Source organism: Volvox carteri (genome assembly GCF_000143455.1).
Source record: "Volvox carteri f. nagariensis unplaced genomic scaffold VOLCAscaffold_63, whole genome shotgun sequence".
Lineage (NCBI taxonomy): Eukaryota > Viridiplantae > Chlorophyta > Chlorophyceae > Chlamydomonadales > Volvocaceae > Volvox > Volvox carteri.
In genome coordinates, this window is record NW_003307606.1 from 444,410 (window position 1) to 462,199 (window position 17,790).

Consider the following 17,790-nt stretch of genomic DNA (forward strand, 5'->3'; position numbering starts at 1 on the left):
ATCTTTCCTCAGATGGACAATCGCGCCTTCGCGGAGGACGATGACGACGACGACACGCCGCCGCCTTCACAGCCCCCTCGTCCTGCCGCCGCAGCACCACCCTCGCGCGCTGGTTCTGCACCCACCGGCCCCAAGCCGGGCCCCGGTAAGAAGGACGCCGCGGCTCGGCAAGAGGAGTTCCGCCGCAACAAGCTGGCTGCGGAGGCGGAGCTGCGTGGCCGCATCCGGGCGCTGCGCGCGCGGCTGGAGCTGGGGTTGCGAGCTCTGGGCTGTGTGGTGGAGGCTGCGCCGCGGGACGCGTCGCAACACCTGGAGGAGTACCAGGAGCTGTGCCTGCCGCTCATGAGCAGCTGGCTTGTGGGTGAGTAGTATGTGCGGCCTGAAGGGCGTTGGGATCGTCGAGTTCACGGATGTACGCAGCGATTAGCTCTTGGCTGTGGCTCGTGGAGGTGGACAAGACGCGAATGTAGCGACCCGGACAGCGGCCTGTATACTTACGAAGTTGAAACGTGTATGTGCGTCTTCCGTTAAGGCTGCCACCCGTAAGGTAGGTGAGGACGAAACAAGCTTTTTGTTGAAGCGCAAAACAGGGGATCCTCCCGGTTGCTAGGACAGAAGAAAGCACCTATGCTTGTTCCGGCGGCGAAGCTTCGTGGTGTTGCTAAACCGGACGCCTTCTCCGGATTAGGCGAATACAGTCCAGGCTATCCCGTCGACCGAGCGGGTATGGTCCTATGAGTATTACCCCCTGCTTACTTGCAACCTTGTTGCCTCTCTCTACATTCCCCCACCGCCGCAGGGAGGAATGATCCGACTGGTGTTCCTTAACGCCTTCTCTGCATCATTTTTTGTCTGAATTTCTGCCGCTGTCCACTTGATCTCGCTCCCTTCACAACCCCGCCAGGCGAGGCCGCGTTCGATGCCGTCCGCGCTCTCAGCACCTGCATGCCTGGACGTCTAGGCGCCTCCGCCACCACGCTCACCGCCTGCCTGAGGTTGGTGTCCCAGGCGCAGAGCGGCCGCGGGCTGTCTTACCGTGAGGTGGCCTCTCGACCCGCCGTGGCGTCCGTAGTGCATGCGCTGGCGGCTGTGACGGCGGCGGTGGCGCAGCAGCTACCGCCTAGCTCCTACTGCTATGTCTTCCCTGTGCTGCAGGTACGCGGCTGTAGTTTGTTCGTAAGAAATTAGTTCTAGATGTGGGACACGGACTGCAATCCGCCATTTATTTAGGAATGCGCGCAGCATCCAGGACTGTGGCTTTTAATCACCGCGCTGAGGCACCGGGATAATGGCGTTCTACGAGGCCAGCCACTTCCGCCTTTCAAAGTGCCCCTTGCCGCGGCCCTGCTGTCGCCGGTGGATTTGTTCCCTTCGCCCCTCCAGGCTGTGCTCCTGAGTCCGGTGCACACACTGCTCCACGACGAGTGCGTGGCGGTGGTGGCGCTGCACGTGGCCCCCGGTCTGGACATTCCCCGACGGGCATCCCTGGAGCTGCTGTACCACCTGCTGGGCGTTATTCCAGCGTACAGGTGAGGGGTAATATGGGGGCGGGAGGGGGTGCTTTTCCACGGTGATGTTGGCCTTCGGGGGAGGCTCTTTTCGCGGCATTATTGTAGATGCGGTAGACGGTGAAACTGGTATAGCTTTATTCCCAAGCCGCCAAGTTGCCTCGGCAGCTCGTGATGCTGAAGGATCTTGATGAACTGACACGCATCTTTTATTACAGGACCATTTGAGCAGCCTTGAGCAGCCAGTATCCACCCTCGTTCGTATTCTCGTCCGCCCCAGGGACCGCATCATTCCGCTGCTCCGTTCTCTGTGCGCGGGCTGTCTGGAGGAGGACTTGCCCGCTGCCTTCTCGGGCCTCACCCACCCCGCGCCCAACGTGCGTGCCGCAGCGCTGGCAGCGCTGCCCGCCGTACCGCTGCTGGCGGAGGGTCAGCTGCCGCCCGGCGACGATGCGGCGGCGGCGCTGCTATGGATGACTCGCCATGATGTAGGCAGTGAGGACAACGCGGCGGCAGCGGCCGCGCTGTGGAACTCGTGCTGCGCGGAGCTGGGCCATGGGGCACTGTTCAGGCTGGTAGAGAGTGAGTGTGGATGTGTGTGGAGCGAATAGTCAGGGATGAGTAGGAAATTTCTCATCGATCAGGAATGTATTAGGGCTTGGGAGAGGTGGATTCTGTAATGCGACAAAGAAAGCTTGGGGGCTACATCGCAAATTTTGATTCCCAATTTGGATATACCTGCCTGAAATTGGAATACCATGATGTGTTCCTCCTCATCGTGGATGTCTAGGCTGCTTGATTACTGAGTGCTGGTGCATTTGTGAACATAAGCTTTCCCGCTTGCCCTGCCACTCATGATACTTTCCCCCCACTCCTCTGACCGTAGTGCTGGCATCCGAGGCACGCGATGTGCAGTTCAGCGCTGCCGCCGCCTTAGCCGCGGGCATGGAGCTGCACTCGGAAGCTGTCCCCGATGTTTTAGCGGCGGTTGTGGGAATGTACGAGCCAGGTGCGGATTTTGGGAAAGAGGGGAAGAGGCTTGAAGCCTTTAAAGGAGCATTGCCTCCTTTTACTCCCGTGTGTCTGTACTCGCCCGCGGGCCCCAGATGCTAGCCTCATTAGCCGGGTGGGCGTCGCAGTGGCGCTGCGATCGATTGCCCCGCGGCTGGGCGACTTGGACGTCAACCCAGCTCTGGACTTCCTCATTGGCCGCGGATTGGCGGACGAGGACGAGAAGGTTCGCGAGGAGATGGTGGCCGCTGGTGAGTTTGGCTGCGCTGCAGCAAGAGAAGTGGCAAGTGTGTGTGCACAATTTGTTTTGGTGATCTTGTACAGGATGTGTGGCGATGTATCGCACTGCCTGCTGAGTGCTATTGAGGCAGTTGGAGAGCAGCAGGCGGTTTGCAGCCGTGCGTCTGCGAGAACGTGTGAAGGTGCTTTTGACTGCGGGTACTGGAAAATAGGCGGCCCCGCCACGACTGTTGCCACCATTTTCGTTATTATTTGTTTCCTGGTATGGCCTATTCTCCTGTCCCCTAGGCAGCTATGATTGAGAAGCAAGTCTCTCATTCCTGCATCTATGGGGTCACCTTATCCCCGATGCATCGCGCGTCCATGCTTTTCCGGCCTTCCTCAGCCCTCCTGCGTTATGTAGCTCAAGCAGATCTATCGGCGCGCATGCCTTACTGTGTGCCCTGGGGAGACATGCGTTGTAGCTCCCTCCACGGTCTGCCCTGGATAGATGCTTAGCAGGGCAACCCCATCCCGGCCCCCATCCCATGCCATCCCATCCCAACCCCCTCCTCTAGGCATGGCGATTCTGGACTGCCATGGCGCACTGCACGCCCCCCGGCTGCTGCCGCTGTTTGAAAGCCACCTGGACCGCAAGGGCCGTGGGGCCAGCGCGGAGGAGGAGTCACGCTTTGACCTGGTCCGGGAGGGTAAGCAGGAGGCGCAGGGCACGGGGAAAGAAGCTGGCGTGCCACACCACTGCTGATCGTGCTGATGGCCTTAGGGGCTCAGGCCGCAGGCACGGTGCGTCTTAAAGATGTGGCAAGTTTCGGGAGTGGAGTCCGCGGCACGAGGCTCGTCTTCCTGCTGAGAGAGGCTTCGCACGCACGGTCGGCTTGTTCGCGCTAACGGTGGTGGCTGTGGTTGTCCGGTCTTGTCCTGTCCTGCTCGCCATACCATCCTATGCTCCGTACATCCCCGTCAGGTGTGGTGGTACTGCTGGGCACCATCGCCCGCCACCTGCCGCCGTCGGACCCCAAGCGGGCTGCTGCTCTGGACCTGCTGATGGGGGTGCTGGGTACTCCGTCCGAGTCCGTGCAGCGCTCCGTGTCGAACTGCCTGCCGCCGCTTGTGGCTCCGCTGGCATCGAACACTGAGTACACGCAGGTGAGGCGTAGGCGTAGGCTGGGGGGTTCAGAAGGTAAGCATCGCAAAAAGGGAGGACATGAACGTTAACATTAAGATCAACATCAACATCAAGAAGATGACTGAGACTGTAACGAAGGGAGAGAAGGGAACATAAAGAGGTGAAGATGGTAAGCGTGTCGAGCGATGACCTGGTTGAAAACGGGAGATTCAGTTTAGGTGCAGGAGGCCGAGGTTACGTGAAGGCACTGCCTCTGCCGGTGCCATGGACGATGCATGCGACGCGCAGGCTTGCTTTGCCTGTGTTTTGCAGCAGAACTTTATTCACAACGGGAGAAATCAGGGCCCCGCAGATGTTGCCGATAGCCCATGAATCCATGCACTCTCGCTGCATTCAAGCATATGCCCTGTTATACAAATTTATTCGCGTGCCAAATGCCCAGCCAGTGCGGGGTTATGACAGATGTACGTTTAAACGGATATGGACCACGTGTTTATGATCCATGGGATTACGCGCAACATGCAGCCATTTGGACCCGTATACCCTGTACAAGGTATGCATATCAACAGGTTCGGTGTTTCTGTTGGCGCCCCTTCGGAACAGGGTCTGGTGGACAGGCTCCTGGCGCAGCTTACCAAGGGCGCCACGTACGGCGAGAGGTGCGTCAGGCTGACGACTTACCACTGGCATGGGCCCCGGCCACGACGTGGGCACGTCTATTCTGCTCTAGGGTGTTTATGACAGCTGCAAGTGGCGGGCTAGACACCCCGAGCGAAAAGGCCCAGCGGGAAGGGGCCCATTCCTTTCTTTATTCCCCTGCCAGCCAGTGCTTCGACGCCCTTGAGACACTAGTCGTTTGCCCAGCAAGCTCTAAGCGCCCAAACGCACGTCCAGAATAGCATTAGGACCGCATTGGCATCACGACTGATATCACCTGGATCATGGGAGACCTTTTTGAAGGTATGTCTGGCTTCTTCACATGCCACCAGACGTGGCGCTGCCTTTGGTCTGTCGGGCCTGGTCAAGGGTCTGGGCATCATGGCCATGAAGAACTTCAACATCATGGAGAGCCTCAAAGCTGCAGTGGAGGTACGGAGGATAGCATGGATTAGAGAGGAGACGGAGATAGGGATGGGTGGGTTTGTTCTTAATTTTGTACTGGTCTGTGTTCTTGCAGGAATTGGGATGCAGCTTGGGGACCTTAGGGTGAAGCGCGCCCTTTTAAAAGTAATACATAGGCGTTCCAACTAGAACGAGGGTAACGAGGGTATCCGTAACGGCATGTGCTTGGGGCCACACGTCGGTGTGGCGTGTGCGTACTGCTCACCTGTTCTGTTGCTCTGGCCAGTGGACTCGGCAGAATGAGTGGCAGCCCCTTCAGCACCGACTGCAGAAAGCCGCAAGCCTTTTCAGGTCTTCAACTCCATCCTCTGTGTAACGAAGCCATTCACATGTTTGCGTTTTCTTTTACCCTGGCAGATTGCCGCCGTCAATCTTTCCGTCGCTCGACAGGCTTGAACCCATCCCAACCAGAGACTTTAACGGCAGCTCTTAAGCTCTGAATCGCAACTCGGTCCCTCTGTGGGCGGCTTCCCAATCCCACTTTCAGGACAAGAAGGACCCGGTGGTTCGCGAGGGCGGTCTGCTGGCGTTCGAGTGCCTGTCTGACAAACTGGGCAAGCTCTTCGAGCCCTACGTCATTCACGTGCTGCCCATGCTGCTCAACTGCTTCGGCGACCCCAGCCCGCAGGTAAAGCCTCGAAGGGCCCAGGCGGGTAGATGAAAAGCACCGCACACCTGGACGCCACCGGTTCTTCTGGTCATCTACACCCGGACACAACATGCCAGACTGCCTGTCTGCCTGCGTTGCACCAGAAGAAGCCCTCAGGCTCCCTGGCGCCAAGCTGGGCGAGCCCCGCACGTTCCGGTCATTCTCGTAGAACTTGACCAGTTTGCAAGACCCCACCCACGGCTCACGGCGTCGACACCGCTCACGGCGGCCCCCTTCCCCGGTCGCGTCTCTTACAACCGCAGGTGCGACAGGCAACGGAGGACGCGGCTCGTATGATCATGGGCCAGCTGACCGCGTCAGGTAAGTGGCGTAGGGGCTGGCGGGATGGGAGCTGGCATGTGCTGTGCGGAGTTCGGTGCGTGCCGCTGATGGTCAAGGGCCGTAAAAATTGAGATATGGGATATGCACCCCGAGTCTCTTGCGTCGCCTCCCCCGCAAGCATCACGCGCGATGCGTATGGCACGCACTTCTCCATAGCCTTCGGTCCCACCGCCATCTCCGTGCTTCCGCGCAGCACAATGCGCCTTTCTGTTCTTCTCTGCCGTATAGCCTGCCTATTACTTCCATAGTTCGTCTTCTTGGCACACGTTCCCTGGGGCCTTCCTTACACAACAAGTAACACAGCAACAGCGCTATGGTGTACGCGGCACGGTCCCTGACCCGATCTGTACCCTTTCCCTGCAGGTGTGAAGCTGGTCCTCCCTGCGCTACTCAAGGGTCTGGAGGACAAGGTCTGGCGTACCAAACAGGGTAGCGTACAGCTGCTAGGCGCCATGGCTCACTGTGCGCCCAAGCAGCTGGGCACTTGCCTGCCCACCATTGTGCCCAAGCTCGGGGAGGTGCTCAGCGACCCGCACCCCAAGGTGCAGGCTGCAGCGCAGGAGGCGCTCAACGAGGTGGGTGGCTGGGTTCGGCCACGGTGCCCTTTCCATATGGCGCAGCTGTACCATCCTTTGCGCTTGCTCGGGATGACGTTCCTGAGTCGCCTTCCCCTTAATAGTCATCCTTGACATAGGTACACATACCTTTGCGCACTGCACCTTTTATGTGTCGGCTTTCATCAACACATGCCATACATTGCATTCAGGACAGTGACATACCTTCCGTCTGTCCCGCCGTTTCCCGCGACATTTTCCCCTGTCGCTGGCATCTGGCACCCAATTTTCACCTCCCATCTCTGAACCTTATACTCTCACACGCCTAATCTGTGCCGACGCCGCCTTGCTGATCGCAGATTGGCAGCGTCATCCGTAACCCCGAGGTGCAGCGCCTAGTGCCTTCCCTGCTGTCCGCCATCGCTGACCCCAACAACGCTACGCGCGCCTGCCTGGATGTGCTGCTGGACACGGTGTTCATTAACACTATCGACGCGCCCTCCCTGGCGCTCATCGTCCCAGTGGTGCACAGAGGCCTGCGCGACCGCTCGGGTGACACCAAGAAGCGAGCCGCACGCACCGTGGGCTCCATGTGCTCGCTGGTCAACGACGCCAAGGTGCGCGAAGCGGGGCCTGGGGATGTATACTTGGGGGGTTGTAAGGCCAGCACCTGGCGGTGCTTGCGGGGAGACTAACGTACACGGGCCACAACAGCACGCCCGTGACTGTAGGGGGCGGAACATTGTGTGTTTGGGATGCTGTACCAGTTTAAGGTGTCAGACAGGTTTAGCTGTTAAGCTTCAGCTTAGAAGGATGCAGTCGCGGGCGGCGGCTGGCATATTCCCACGGCCGCTGGCAGTGTACAGGACGTGACGGCATATGTTGCTACCCTTCCGTCTTCCCCGGCTTCAATCCATTCGCAGTGCTGCCATATTCGCTCCAAGGTTTTCCAATTTCCCCTGGGACCTATCGGTTGTTACATCGTTGCATACCTCGTCCAAAGGCTTCTCCGCCCATGCTTTTCCTCTGTGCCGTTCTTTGCCCGTTAGGATATGAGCCCTTACGTGCCACTGCTGATGCCGGAGCTGCAAAAATCGCTGGTGGATCCGCTACCTGAGGTCCGTGCCGTATCAGCGCGGGCCATTGGCTCGCTCATGAAGGTAAGGGTGCAAGGAGGGGAGGAGGGGCAGGACTAGCGGTGGGCTGAGGGCGAAGAAATGGTCGAGTAGTACGTTTTGGAATGAGGCGGCGTCACGGTGCAGCATGGGTGCACAGAAATGGGCTGACCAGAGCGAGGGGACTAAACCGGCAAAGGTTTCGGGGTTTAGGAGGGGAAGAAAGCAACACGCGCTTACCCGCGCAGTCGCGCGTTGCCTGCAACGCTATTGGCCCCTGTGCTTTTCTCCACCTCGGCCCGTTGGCCTTTCGTCTTGTTTTCCCTTCAATGCACGAAACTTCCAATTGTACGTCGTCCCTCTCCTCACCCCGGTCGATCCCGACCCTCCCCGCGTTTGACCTCGTGGATAACCTAACCCGCCTAACCTCGTCCGCACTCCGTGACCACCTGCGTTTAAATAGGGTATGGGTCAGGAGACATTCGGCCACCTGGTGCCCTGGTTGTTGGAGACCCTTGCCAGTGAGAGCAGCAGCGTGGAGCGCAGCGGAGCGGCGCAGGTGGGTGGGCTTGCCGGGTGGAAAATCGAGACGGTGGGGGGATTGAACGCAGGTAGATGGGCGGCAGGGAGGATAAAAGACGTGGGTGCTTATTGCGATGAGTTGAGGCCCTGATGAGCGACTTGGGGATGAGTCGCGTTGCCATGCTGTATGTTCCTTTTATCCGCGATCCCGCGGCTTCTTCTCCTCTCTTCCTCCTCATTTGCTCTCTCTCTCTATTTCTCCTGCACCTCCACCTCCGTATCCGCGGCTTGCTGCCTCCGCAGGGTCTTGCCGAGGTTCTGGCGGTGTTGGGTCCTGACCACCTGGACGCGCTGCTGCCAGACGTGTTGGCCTCTGCGGGGGCCAGGTCGAGACCCGCACAGCGCGAGGGTGCCCTTACCCTGTTCCAGTACCTGCCACTCACCATGGAGGACTCGTTGCAGGTGCGGGAAGAATGAACGGAATGGGAGAGAGGGAAGGAAGGAAAGGGAGTGGGAAGGGAGGTCAGGGGTGCCACGACCTGTGCCTCGTCCGAGTCCATGCCCTGGCATTGACGCCACCCTTCGCCTCATTGCCGCTCTCCCGTAAACCTCCAGGTGCACCTGCCCCGTGTGCTACCCGCCATTCTGGATGGCCTCAGCGATGAGGCAGAGGGGGTGCGGGACGCGGCACTGGCAGCAGGTGGGTACCGCCGATGGCCGTGCGTGTAGAATGTCCTAGGAAAGGGTAGAACTGGGGGCGTGGAGGCGGGGCCATTTTACGAGTACGCTCCAGAGTGCGACTGCGCTGGGGCATGGGCCGGCAAGGCGCTACAAACGGTTTGCAGATTCCTGCGGATTGCATGGTTGCCTTGTGAATGTGTGCGTGCGTGGCGTAGCGTTGCGTTGCGTGCGTCGCCTACTAGGTATGCAGCTTTCCACTCCCGTTTGCACCCTCTTGTGCCTTTCCGGTCTGCCTTTCCCTTCTGCTTCCTCCACTCCCCTTGCCTATTACTCTGCTCAATTTCCCGCCTTGATTTGAAGAAAATTATTTTCATGTTCTTACCCGTCCGGACCTCCTCAATTCCTCTGTCCTCTCCGCCAAACCTTTTCCTCAGGCCGCATCCTGGTGGACCATTACGCCCGCACTGCCCTTCCGCTGCTGCTGCCCGCCGTGGAGGAAGGCGTCTTTGCGGAGAACTGGCGCATCCGGCAGTCCTCCGTCAAGCTGCTGGGCAAGCTGCTGTTCAAGGTGCGTCCCGTGCCTCCCCTGCCGGCTTTCCTACATACACGCAATAGTAACCCCGCCCAAGTGCACGCCGACAGTCGCGCACACGCAAGCGGTGGTACATTTAAGGCAGGAAGCAGGCGATGTTGCCCTCTTAACACATATACACACATGCATGCAGATTGCGGGCGCAAGCGGCAACGTCATCTTGGACGGCCATGAGGACGAGGAGGGCATCGCGGAGGAGTCGTATGGCGAGGCCATTACTGCGGCGCTGGGCATGGAACGCCGTAACGAGGTGCTTGCGCGCCTGTATATCGTCCGTACGGACGTGCAGTATACGGTACGGCAGGAGGCGCTTCATGTGTGGAAGACGGTGGTGGTCAACACTCCGAAGACTCTGGGCCAGATCCTACCGGACCTAATGCAGCTTGTGATCGAGAGCCTGGCGGACGAGGGCGACGACCGGCGCCAGGCGGCTGCGCGCTGCCTGGGCGAGTTGGTACGCAAGATGGGCGAGCGCGTGTTGGCGCGCATCATCCCCATCTTACGGGAGGGGATCAGCTCAGAGAGTGCTGCCACGCGGCAAGGTGTATGCCTGGGACTGAAAGAGGTGAGGTGCGGGGAGGGAGGGAGGATGGGAGGGACAGTGCGCGACCAGCGTTTCTTTTGCCTCTTCCTGAGTAGCACTTCTGCGTCGTACCGTGAGCTGTAGCATACACCGTTAGCCGACTTGACGTGTTGGGCCCTTGCAATTGATGAGCTCCTTGTTTCTATGGCCCCACGCACACCATCCGTACACCATCATAACTTGACACGTTCGGAACCTGTTCGCCTTGTAACAGGTTCTGGACAACCTGGGTCGCCACCAGCTGCAGGAGCACCTCGCCGAGGTGCTGCCCACTGTTCAGTCCGCTCTCACCGACACCGACGCTGGCGTGCGCGAGGCAGCCGGTGCCGCTTTTGGCATCCTGTTCAAGGGATCTGGTGGCGCCGGCGGTGGCTCCGCCGTCGACGGCGTTGTGCCGTCCATGCTTGCTGGCCTGGAGCACGACCGCCGCTACCGCGAGAGCCTGGAAGGCCTTCGCGTCATCCTGCAGGTCAGGCCACAGATCTTCCATTTCGTGTGCCCCAAGCTGCTGCATCGGCCGCTGCTGCTGAATAACGTCCGTGCGCTCGGCGAGCTGGCAGGCGTCGTCGACTCGCACCTTAACAACCACCTGGACGCGATCCTGCCGGCGCTGTTGGCCGCGGCCTCGGGCTCGCGGTTGGTGGTGGCAGCGGATGGGCATGACCAAGCCGAGGTGACTGCGTCGGGTCGGGTTGCTGCCGCGGAGGCGGCGGTGGCGGTTGCGGCGGGCGTGGACGAGGAGGGTTTGCACCTGCTAGTCCCGGAAATGGTTAAGGTACGCGGGGCCGTTGCGGGCCTTTCAGCATTTGCTGCATGGACGGTGTGGATTCGGTGGTTTCATTTCGCTGAATCCCCCCATAGGTACCTTTGTCCCTGATCGACGCTTACCGCCCAAATATTCTCTGTTCAAATCACATTACTGTTGGGCCATGGGTGTGCCACAGGGATTGGCCTTGTCCATGGTAATGTGCTAATTGTTATCCTGCGGCCCCACTGCAACGCCATTCATACCACTAAGTTACTCATGCTAGTTAACACTAGCTGTGTACGGCTAGTTATGCGCACGAGTGAGAAAGGGGTGAGACGACGGAACACACGACCGCCCTGCCCAAGACGCGCTTCTCAGAACCCTCCCTGATTGGCCCAATCCCTGACCTCGTCCTTGCACTGAGAGCAAGAACCCCTCAACTGCCCCTCCTCTTCCCACAGGCTCTGGATGACCCGGGCACTCGCCATGGAGCCGCTCAGCTGATCACCTCTTTCGCGAGCCATTCTAAACATGATTTCCAGGAACACGTGCCACAGCTCATCCAGGTGAGCATGGACAGCAGACGGTCCGGGTTGGCTGGGGTGGCAATCCTAACGACGGGGCGGCTGAGGGACACGAACGCCAGGGGCGCTGTGCTAGGCGGCCGGGTACCGCAGGGTACACGCGTAAAGACATAACCTATCTTGCGCGAATTCCTTCAGGCCCAGCACCCGCATCAGGCATTCCACTCTCTTCCTCACAGGAGCATCGGTCCCTTGTCCCCTTGCGTGCTTTTGACCGCCTTGAATCCGGTCATACCGCCCACCTGGCCATCTGTCCGTTCCTGCCCAGTCCCTGGTGTTGCTGCTGGCGGAGGACTCCACCCCCGAGGAGCTGCTCGTTACCTGGAAGGCGCTGGAGGCCGTATGTGGCTCTATCCCGAAGGAGGCGCTACCCGAGTATGTCAACTGCCTCAAGGTAGGTAGGGGCTGCACTGTAGGCGAGCTGGGTGTCGCGACGGTGCGATTCACGCTCTACGTTACCCTCCTTTCGAGGCTTTAAGGCGGTCGCGACTCATCCGCACTCTGCAAATGTCCGTCGGACCAGGCTTGCGTTGGGAACCCATGCCACTTGGCGCCTGTTCGGTTGCTCTTCGCCTGTGTTCCCCGCCTTTCATGCCTACTATTCCTCTGTTCATCCGCTGCGTCGTTTTGGCCCCTTAATGTCCATTGATTCGTTCCTCCTGTCCATTGATCCGTTCCTTCTAGGCTACGGGGTCGCCTACGGTACTGGCGAAGCACGGTCTGCCCATTTGCCCTCCGCCCTTATGCTGCTGCTGCTTCGTATTTTGCATTTTGCCTATTGAGCGCTCATCTACGGCTTGTATCGCACGTGCTTCCAGGTGGCAATTGCGGACGCAAGGGAGAAGGAGCGCCGCAAGCGCCGTGGCGGGCCGCTGTTGCTGGCGGGGCTGTGCGTGCCGCCCAAGGCGCTGGCGCCTCTGCTGCCCATCTATTTGCAGGGCGTGCTGCAGGTATGCAGAAGGGAGGTCGACGTGTAATCGTGGGGCATTACGGCCTTCATGATTTGTTCGCCAACTGGCACTGCCTTGGATACAGATCCAGATCCAGCGAAGGTGCAGAGTACGAGTCCTGTCCTGTTCAACACGACATCGTTGAGGATCCACTGTGGTCCGCGTCCGCTTGTCCCTTGTGTACATTTCACAGGGCAGCAGCGCGGAGGTCCGTGAGGCCGCCGCCGAAGGCTTGGGCGAGCTGGTGGGAGTGACGAGTGAGGAGTCGCTCAAGCCGTTCGTGGTGTCCATTACAGGCCCCCTCATCCGCATCATTGGCGATCGCTTCCCCTCGCCCATTAAGGCCGCAATTCTGGGCACGCTGGGACTGCTCATCGCCAAGGCGGGCCAAGGCCTCAAGCCCTTCGTGCCGCAGCTGCAGACCACCTTCCTCAAGTGCCTCAACGACCAGAGCGATGTGAGTGTTCGGGGTCCGAGAGACAGAGGTGTCCGAGACGGTGCAGTAGGTACAGGAGCAAGGAGCTGTTAACATGGAACATGGCTGGTTGCGCTGTGGGCATTCTATATGCTTGCTCATTTCATGTGAGATCTTTTGCTTTTGTCCATTCGGTCTTTCACCGTGTCCTCTGTGTTACGGCCCCGTCCATGTGCACTGTTCAGGTGGTTCGCGAAAGGGCCGCTGACAACCTGGGCGAGCTCACCCGCATGAGCGCCCGTCTGGAGCAGCTGGTGCAGGATCTGGCCACTAGTGGGAGGACAGCAGAGCCGCAGGTGAGTGGTAACGGAAGGCTTTTCCCTTCGGTAAGAACACCACGTGAGGCTTACCGAAAGGGCTATGGGAAGTGCGAGCACGGTGGTGGATCCGGATGCCATAATAGGATGCGGATAGCTGCATAGTTCAATGTAGAATTCTCAGCAGGGGCAGTTGCGTCTGGAATTCCCTCCTTTCCAGAGGACGTGACTGCGTTACCTGCCACTCCTGTCGAAGGATGCAAATGCCTCCTCCCAACTCCATTACCCGAGCTCCGCCCGCCTCTACCTGCAGTGCTCTTGGAGAGGTCTTCAACGTAAGAGTTACCAGTTCCGCACAAATGCGGAACTTGTAAATGCGGGTCCATAAAAGCCGGGGCTTAAGGAGCTTTGGAGAGCCCATGATTACAGGAACTCTTCTCCATAATGGACCTCGAACCACCAACATTTGCTGACCTTTCCGCCACTGCCTGTTTCCTGTCTCAATGCAAACCGTGTCCAGGTCCGCGATGCCCACCTTCGCGCTCTTCGTGGAGCGCTGCTGGCGGCGGGCGAGCGCTTGGCCGCCCCCGCCGTGTCCGCTGTGGCAGACACGCTGCGGGACACCATGCGGGCGGCAGCAGGTGAGGCCACACACAAGCCACAACACATGCCCAGCGCGCTTGTCGTCTTGTATCACCAAAGCGAATAACTGCAGCCAATGCCCGTTGCTTTCGTCCCGCATGTATGTGGATCTTTCAGGGCGTAGGTTTCATCTGCCTGGCCCATCCACTTACCGTCTTCATATCGCCAACAACTCATCCCCCATTGATTTTCGTTTCCTGAGTTCTAAAATGCACCTCCACCGATCCCACCTGTTACAGGCGAGGACGACGAGTACCGCATGTACGTTGGAAGCTGCCTGGGCGCCCTCTGCCGCGTCGCGCAACCGGACGTGATGCGTTCTGTGCTTATGGCGGGCCCACTTGCACCCTCACAGCCGCCGACCGCATTGGCGCGCCAGCTCAACGGCATCATTCTGGCCACCGCTGCTCGCCACGCCGGCTCTCGTCTGGAGGACGCTGGCCTGCTGAAGCCCTTCCAGGACGCCATCCGTGCCGCGGTACGTGACGAGGACACAGGCGTCAAGACGGCGGCAGCACGTGCAGCTGCACGCCTCGCAGCCACCACCATAGCAGGTGCCGCTGGTGTGGCAACGGTTCTGCAGCACAGCGTCGCGGTTCTGCAGGCTCTATTGGGTCCGGACCAGGGCTCGGAGGTGGTGCGCGTGGCACTGTTGGCGGTGCGAGGCTTGGCTATGGAGGTAGGGTCCAGAGTGGGCAGCGAGGGTCTGCTGGAGCCGCACCTGCCTGCATTGGTGCCGTCTATGTGCGCAGTGCTGGCGAGCGGCACTGCGTCGGGCATCACACGGTCGACGGCGGAGGCGGCGCTGCAAAAGCTGCTCCGCGTGGAGACGGGGCTGGAGATGGCGCAGCGCTACCTTGCATCTGGGCCGGCGGCGGTGGCCCGGCAGACACTGACGGATTCGTTCCTGCGGCGGCTGCAGAAACTAACGGACGAGGACCTTTTTGCTGTAGAGGAGTATTGATGTGGAGTATTGACTTTTCGCGGTGATTTGCGATGGTCGAAGGTTGTGGGAAGCCTTGACTCTGTGTTTTGATTTTTCCACTTTGACTTCATCTTAATTTTGCAGTCAGACGGAAAAGTGAAAATATTTACTAATTTTTTAGGTACCAGTGTAGCAAGGAATGATGTTTGTAGACAGTGTCAGATCTGTGCACTAGGGTACATATGCATGAGCCGAGATCAGGAGTAAGAGAAACTTTGGATTGTGGGACAGTTATCAGTCAGATTACAGCCGTGTTAATGGTATAAAAATATCAACAAAATCCTACACAATTCCGACATTTCCTCATCCCATACGAGCCTCAAAATTGTTATATTGCGAACGTTTAGGATCACCTGAACACTTCACAAGCATCTTCCATCCGTTCATAATCAGGCACACCCACCCGTTCATTGACACCCTGATAATCTAAATATAAGCAAACGCGATCGGTTCGTATCAGGTGTAATCTTCCGAGCAGAACGTGGGGACGACGAAGTGTCTTGTTTGCAATCCCGACAGACGGCCAGGGATTGTGTTTCAGCTGCATGCGCCATGTCCGGCATATATACCACTGCATTAGGTAGAGCAGCCATTAACGGCCATCGTTGAATGCTTGTGTGGCCTGCATCATTGTAATGGTAAACACGTTAAGAGCAAGCAACCGGGAATTAACGCAGCCGAGCAATCGGGCAGGAAGGAGGTGCTCCCGCATATCCCGTTCAGCGAATCGCAAACTTATGCAGGGCAATGGCGGCTAACAGAGCGCGTAAGACACGGCGTTATATACCTAGGGAGGAGCGAGTACGCCCCTGTTACGGCACTGATAGCCATACCGAGGATGAGAAGCACATTTTGCTGGACTGTCCCGTGTACGTGTGCCAGGTAGGATAGTGCTTATAGGCGAAACAGGCTCGTATTAGGGTGGTTTGCAGGTACGGGGAACGCACCCACGACCATGTAACAACAAGAACACGTTAACAAGTTTGGCTAACCCCCTTCACGCCACGATATGCGACACCCGGGTGTAAGTAGAGGCTCAGAACGATTGGCAAGAAAAATTATATCATTTGGTAATTGGACCTTCATTTGGATCCGTAACTGTAAGAGTTTCCTCACAGCCTCATTTTTACCGGCGACAATAACAACGGAAAGGAGTGTGTGTGTGTGTGTGTGTGTGTGTTGGCCCAAGGTGTGTGTTGACTGCGCAAACAAGTGCCTCACCTCAAAACCTAGGTGCGCTTCGTGGACCGCGCAGCCCCTACAGCGTCAAGCTCCTCAAGGTCTGCCGATTAGATAGCAGCAGGACCATCAGTCATCGTCGCTTTCACCACCCACACCGCCCTCCTCTGGCTCAAGTGGCGGTAGGGCCTCAGGGCCCTCAAAGGGCGGTTGTAGGTAGTTGAAGACCCGGACCAGAGAAACTGACCCATCGTCATCGACAATGCCCAGGAGAATATGCGACGCGTTTGGATGAGCGTCAAGCTGGAAAAGTTTGGATAGCAAGCCCATGGTCAGCTTTGTGCTTTTACTGCTGATGGGCACCACGGCTTCCCTGCGCACACGACCGCAAGCTACCGTTCTCAAATCGCGTGCGGCGGCGCCGTCAGCTACAGCTCTTGAATCATCAGCTTCCTCAGGATGTTCCGCATTCGCGAGGAAATAGTAGAAGCCAGGAGACTGGTTGGCTTGCAGCTGAGGGTCACGGCTCTTGCTGTGGAGGACGCTCAAAACTGAGTACAGATCGGCAGCGTCGCACACATTCAACGCCTCTTCAAACTTATTTGTCGACAAACGGTTTAAGAACGTATTAAAAGATTCAAGCGTCCGGTATTTGCCAGTCGCCTCCTTTTGCCAACGCCGAAACATGATGTTATGTAATAGCCTAACTACATATGTGCATTTTAACAGAGCAATTGTACAAAACTGGTCGTCAATCAATTATTTATCCAATGGAGGCCGGCCATTTTGTGGGCCTCCTGGAGCCATGGATCCGAGGGTACGATATGGCGTGCTCCAGGTCATACACGCACGGCATACATACCACACAACAAACAGATACGCGCGTTTACCTAGAACCGTCGGACTCAGAGACATGTAACTTTTGCGTTTCTGACTGTTTTTTCTCCTATAGAGTTGCTCTGGTGGCAAGTGCGAGCGAAACATGGACAGTAGGGTTTTTACGGCATGCATTACACTTTAGGAATGCATCACCAGTCAACCAGCGCCAAGAGGGTGGACGATGGCCGAACAGCCGATCCTGCCGCGTGACTTACAAAGTTAACTAGCACACTTCATCTTGGAGGGCAGAGCAACCCTACCACTCAGCACGTACGTCAAAGCTCGTGGCAATTAACCCTTCCGTACAGCTTCCTTGTCTGCGAGGGGCATGCCATTTGACTGTCTACATTCTAGAATGCCAATTAGTTGTAACCCTAGAATACTGGCGATGAATGGTATAGACTGCTGCCTGCGTCTGCGGCAACATGACAAAAGCATGAGACCAATAAATTAGATCAGTACTCGTAATGCAGCGCACTGACATGCGGAGGTTTTGAGAGGGGTGTAAGCATATGATAAGCTGTATAGTACTGTATACTGATAAATCGTAGAAATGATAATGTGTTCAGGTGGCCCAGAAGCCTCCCACTCTGTAACAATTCAATAACAACTCAATTCAATATAAGCATGGCCTATCTACCAATCCGCTATATACAATCTACCCTCCTATGTATATCCTCAGTAACTAAAGTTGTCGCAAGTCCGCTAGATACAATTTCGGCTCACGAGCCGAAAGCAGGGCTCGCCCCAAACGGCCCTCAGGCCCACAAAACTACGCCACCCGCTAAACAATTTGCGGCACAGAGGGCTTAGAGCTCTATGTTTTACGGGACAGGAGGAACGCATGATGAATGGCCCGAAACAATCGCAGTAGTGGGGCCGAAAACTTCCTGTGTAGTACAACCACGTGACGGAGCGGCATGCAACAGACTATAAAACAAGCTCATTAAGTCTTCCCACTAAATCGAGAACGCATAGGACGAACATTGGCTTGTGTTGTTATCCTGGAACGTTCCTCAACGGTCAGGGCATGGACCGCTCAACAT

At 57.8% G+C, this 17,790-nt stretch overlaps 2 protein-coding genes across 2 annotated transcripts; one reads left to right on the forward strand and one right to left on the reverse strand.

Moving 5' to 3' along the window:
• Positions 1–5,557: 5,557 nt before the first annotated feature.
• Positions 5,558–13,768, forward strand: VOLCADRAFT_83714 (uncharacterized protein; the record flags this gene model as incomplete). The annotated part of the gene is made up of 18 exons (XM_002956595.1): positions 5,558–5,635; positions 5,920–5,977; positions 6,362–6,573; positions 6,912–7,169; positions 7,602–7,712; positions 8,131–8,226; positions 8,493–8,651; positions 8,805–8,889; positions 9,305–9,438; positions 9,596–10,027; positions 10,260–10,685; positions 10,719–10,820; positions 11,255–11,359; positions 11,646–11,771; positions 12,196–12,327; positions 12,521–12,784; positions 12,988–13,098; positions 13,580–13,768. Exons 1-18 carry the CDS (start codon positions 5,600–5,602, stop codon positions 13,766–13,768), a joined length of 3,036 nt encoding a protein of 1,011 aa, XP_002956641.1. The 5' UTR covers positions 5,558–5,599.
• Positions 13,769–14,863: 1,095 nt separating this feature from the next.
• On the reverse strand, positions 14,864–16,567 carry VOLCADRAFT_107332 (uncharacterized protein). Its single transcript, XM_002956638.1, has 2 exons — positions 15,908–16,567; positions 14,864–15,308 (listed from the first exon to the last, which is right to left on the reverse strand). Exon 1 carries the CDS (start codon positions 16,550–16,552, stop codon positions 15,995–15,997), a length of 558 nt encoding a protein of 185 aa, XP_002956684.1. The 5' UTR covers positions 16,553–16,567; the 3' UTR covers positions 14,864–15,308; positions 15,908–15,994.
• Positions 16,568–17,790: the final 1,223 nt, after the last annotated feature.

Coding starts and splice junctions, on each gene's coding strand:
- VOLCADRAFT_107332 (XM_002956638.1), bottom strand. CDS start 16,552: ATGTTTCGGCGTTGGCAAAAGGAGGCGACTGGCAAATACCGGACGCTT.